A 4,695-nucleotide genomic window follows, 5' to 3' on the forward strand; every position below is an offset into this window, starting at 1 on the left:
ATTTATGTACGAGAGTCTTATTTAATTTTTTATATTCGTTTTCATATGTGATGATATATTTGTGTATGCAATATTTTATTATCATGTTTTACGTATTTTTTGATAGGTGTGAATCCAACATTTATGTAAATATTGTTTTTTTTCATAAATTAAAGAGGAAAGTTTTCTCTATATGAATTATTTAAAAGTAATGAGATGGTAAGGGTTTTTCGATACGTAAATAATAAAAATAATTTATAATAACAATGACCTGTAGTTTTTATTTCGAAAATGTTTAAAAAACATACTTTAATTTGAATTTGAATAAATAAATTTATTTATTTATTATGTTTTATAAATTTTTAAATATGTATTATAAATTATGAAATGTTATGATATTAGTGATTTTTACTTAAATATTTTTTAAAAATAAAATTATTTGTAAAATAAACATTACTTATGAAAAATCTATTCAAAATTGATTATATACGATAAATATATTTTATTTAGACGTAAAAATTTGTTGAATGGTAAAATAATAGTTGCATAAAGAAAAGCTGACCTTGGGCGCATATCATGATTGAGCTATTCCACTTATAGTGCGAATTGCAATGGCACCTGTGATCTCCTTTACTTGTTACAGTGCATGTCGAATGGAGCCAATTCTCGCAGTCTTCGGGCTTCCTACAGGGAGGTTCTGGTGCTGCTTCCCAACTGATCTTAATCATCCCGTCATTTTTGGAACACTCTGCCTCAGCTACACTGAATGGAAATTTAGGATTGCTATTTTGATCTTTGGAACCACAGGAATATGAATAATCTGTTTGAATGGCAAACATTCTGGAATCTTCATCGATCCAAGTAACTTGGTATGATTTTCCTCCGGGCATCGTGAAACTAACTTTGCCGGAGGATTTGTTGCAATTGAAGTAGTTGTACATGGGGTCTCCGCAGTTTGGCCCAGTGCTCAGGGGATAAGGAATCGCATATGTGCCGCAAGGTTCACACGATTTTGCAGTTGGTGCTACACAACAACAAATAATGATTCAGCCATAAATCATTTTTCATCAGTTTACTGTTCAATCCATCCTCTCTAACTGACGAGTCAGTACAATAAGACCTATGAATATCATTTAGAAGTTTCAACTAATTGTATTAAGAATATTCAAATTACCTATATCTGATGTCTTAACCAAGATAGAAAGATCACGACCGCGCAGGTAGTTCTCGACAAGTGAAGGTAAAGGCCGCGTCCAGATATGGCACGAGTATGAACCACGATCACCATATGTCGTACTATTAAATGAATACGCCTGACACTGTGATTTGGGACACATGTTGATGCACATGGATTGGCATTTTCCTTCTGTTTCAGTATAAATCTCTTCGTCTGGGTCGGCTACTTTTATGTTGGTTAAGTTCAGGAACATCACGTCCTCGTTGGTACTGGTACACATGGTTGATTTTCTCGCACATCCTTGGGACTCCGATTCTCGATCAGAAGGAAAACCTTGAATAGAACTGAATCCTGGCAAACATTTGCACCGAATAAGATTGTCTCTGTTACATATGCCGAAGCTCCCGCAATAATCAGGTATGTCACACTTGTTCTCTGGCCCAGACCATATCTTATTCCATTGTAATCCATCCTTATCCAACTTCAGAAACACTATCTCCCCTGTAGAATTCATTAACAGTCTTGACTTATTGTAAATGTTAGGTTGTGATACGAAGAGTGTTTTGTTAGAATAATTGTACGTTTTAGTACTCCAGATGTCGTTGTTCAACAGATTAAATACCATCTGGGAAGTCGCTTCTGTGCGAAGTTCATCAAGTGCCCAGTGGATTTGCGATTGATATTGCACAACGAAGCTCCGTTTCTCAGCCTGTTGAGTCAGCTTGAAGGTGAAGTTCCCAGTTGCTGGGTCAGAGGAGTTCCTCCAAGAAGTCAACGACAAAGTCGCATCCATTTTCATGCCGGGAAGAAACGTGTCCGTTGGGTTTTGAAAGCTTTGCCACAGGTATGTCGTTTCAGAGTCATCTTGTATTAGTACTAGATTCCCCGAATCTAGGAGCTGCAGTGTTCTGTTTGAGGACGAGGATGGTTCAAGTTCAGAAGACCAGCGACTTTTGAATGCATCTTCTACCACCAGATTTCCATCCTCCGCAATTCGAAAAACTCCACTGGAATCGGCAACAGGATCTTCTCTGTTGGCAACCCACACCACTGTTTGTTGTTTCAAGCCGTGATACCAAATCCCCAGATATTTCCCTCCACTTTTTTCGCCAGGAGAAAAGAAGCCCAGCTCAAATGTGGCGTTTGACGAAACGAGGTTTCCTTGGGAGTCCTGAGTTATGAACTGGTTAGCCTTCAGAGTATCTCCACCCAAACATATTTGGAAGCATAGCGGCAGGCAGAGAAGAAGAAAGGAGAAGGACAAAACAATCTCTTGACTTTTCATTGGCAATACAAAGCTTCTTAATACCTGTGTTCTCTCTGATAATAATCATAATATCATTATCACAAACATTTGAAATACAATGTTATCGTATCAAATTGTACTGGAACCACACGTTAATTTGGTGTTCTTAATTGTTGATCAGCAATGCGATAAGATAGACTTACCTTGGGTAAAATAGTCTGAATTGAAGTGGGTTCTCTTGAGTGGGATAGTGATGAAATACAGAATGTTGAAGGATAGAGTGAATTAAAGTGTTAAAATCCTTTAAAACGTTAATGATGTCCTTATTATTGATTATTGATTATTGATGTGAAGACTTGTACATCGTCAAGGTCTACGCCATTTGTCAGCATTCTCGCGGTCGTTATTACCTCTGTCATTTCACTTTCTTGAAATATTGGGTTTACTCTTTTTTCTTGGAATATTGTAATGATAAATGTATAATAATACTTTCACAGTATTTTAATAATTTTAGTACGTATTTGTGTTTATGATTATTATTATTGAGTGTGAAATAATTTTAGATTAATTAATATGTAAATGATGTTAAAATATTGTAAAAAAAAATATTATAAAAGTTTCGTTACAAGATCATTTACATAATTGTTATGCTACATAATTATATGATATAATTATGCATAAAATACACATAAAAAGTTACGTTGTATAACCTCTATGGTATACATCAAATCCAATCTGTATTATCAAACGTAGTAGGTTATCGACTCCGTTAACACATTGAGTTGGTGAGCTATTAGTTTTTACAGTTATTTTAACCATTTTATTCTGTATTTGCTTGCCGTATTCAGAAATATTATAGTTTTGAATTTAAGAAACATTCACTTTCACGCTATTTTTCTTTCATCTTTTGTTATATTTGTACCTGCATTACTGTCACAAAATATACTTTTTTATGTTAAATATTTATATCCTTAGTTGATATAGATTTACGTCACACAAAATAATAAATGTAAATTTACTTACTTTACAAAATACATGTGTCTTATTATTATAGAATAGAATATATATATATATATATATATATATATATATATATATATATATATATAAATCAGAAATGTAATTATGTATATCATTATTACAGAAAATTTAATAACTTAATTACATGAAATTTATTATTTTAATTATAGAAGATTAATTATTAATTGATTTAATTTTAGAAAAATAATTCAAATTTTATCATATTATTTTTTTGATTGCGATATTCTAACAACGCAATTTTGATAAAAATATGACAATGTCACGTGTCAGCGTTTTATTGGATCATTTTAAATATTTCTTTTTTTTTTTTAAAAATCTGTTTTTGAAAAGGGGTCAGACTTCTTTTTTGAATATCCCCTAAATCACCCTTCTTCATTCAGCATTGTCCCCTCTCTCCAATTTAGGGTTTTCATTCTTCATTTGAAGTTTTCTCTGGACCCATTGAATAATCTCTCTCGACCTGTTCAAGAATCTCTCTCGACCCATTCAAGAATCTCTCTCTCGACCCGTTCAACCGTTCAATAATCTTTGTCGACGTTCAACAAGTTTCGTCATCGGTGGCCCCATTCGAAGGCTATTTTTGTCTCTGGAGTTCGCGATTTGGGCAACTTACGTTCAACGATCTCTGTTGTTGGTCTATTCGGTGTCGATTGTGTTGAAGTTGTGAGTTATTTTTTGTGCAACGGGTTCGTCCGGTGACATTGCTGCTTCGAACAAGGTATGTAGTTTTTCTGTTTTCATATTCCTATTTTGGGATTAGGTTATTGTTTTTGGCTTTTGTTGGTCATTTTGGTGGTTATTGGTTTTGGGTTTTGAGTTGTGTTGGTTAATGTTAACAGATATATATTATTTTTTTGTGCAGTTGTTTGTTCGTCATTCATTGAAAACCAAGTTTATTGCTGGTTTGATTGAAATTTTGAGTGAGGAGCACAAGTCCATTATTTATAAGACGCAATTTGGATGGCGCCGAAAGCGTTACAAAAGCACAACTTATAGAACTCCCTACACTGGATATTGTCCAAAACTTGATTGACTTATGTAATTTCTGAATAGTGCAGTATTTAGTACATCCCCAAGAATGGATAGCTGTATATGTAACAATTAATTTGATTGTTAATAAAGAAAGTGTTTATTCTAATTGTGATTGTTATTTTCATTCCATTTGTTATTTGGTATTATTATTTAATATTCATCCTTTGTGATTGTTCTAACAAATGTGTAGTTCTGTCACCCCTATGTGGATGAAAGACCA

At 33.5% G+C, this 4,695-nt stretch overlaps 1 protein-coding gene across 1 annotated transcript; it reads right to left on the minus strand.

Moving 5' to 3' along the window:
- Positions 1 to 477: 477 nt before the first annotated feature.
- Positions 478 to 2,621, minus strand: LOC148195499 (G-type lectin S-receptor-like serine/threonine-protein kinase At4g03230). Its single transcript, XM_088094685.1, has 2 exons — positions 1,154 to 2,621; positions 478 to 1,003 (listed from the first exon to the last, which is right to left on the minus strand). The coding sequence occupies exons 1-2, from the start codon at positions 2,439 to 2,441 to the stop codon at positions 486 to 488; spliced, it is 1,806 nt and encodes a 601-aa protein (XP_087950811.1). The 5' UTR covers positions 2,442 to 2,621; the 3' UTR covers positions 478 to 485.
- Between the last annotated feature and the right edge of the window lie 2,074 nt (positions 2,622 to 4,695).

The sequence above is a fragment of the Vigna umbellata genome, chromosome 7 (genome assembly GCF_029865625.1).
Source record: "Vigna umbellata cultivar VRB3 chromosome 7, Vumbellata_1.0, whole genome shotgun sequence".
Lineage (NCBI taxonomy): Eukaryota > Viridiplantae > Streptophyta > Magnoliopsida > Fabales > Fabaceae > Vigna > Vigna umbellata.

What these genes read in the sequence shown, in the direction of transcription:
- LOC148195499 (XM_088094685.1), bottom strand. Translation starts at nt 2,441, where the DNA reads ATGAAAAGTCAAGAGATTGTTTTGTCCTTCTCCTTTCTTCTTCTCTGC. An exon ending in GGTTAAGACATCAGATATAG is followed by an intron (nt 1,004 to 1,153) that starts GTAATTTGAATA and finishes GTTGTTGTGTAG; the next exon opens with CACCAACTGCAAAATCGTGT.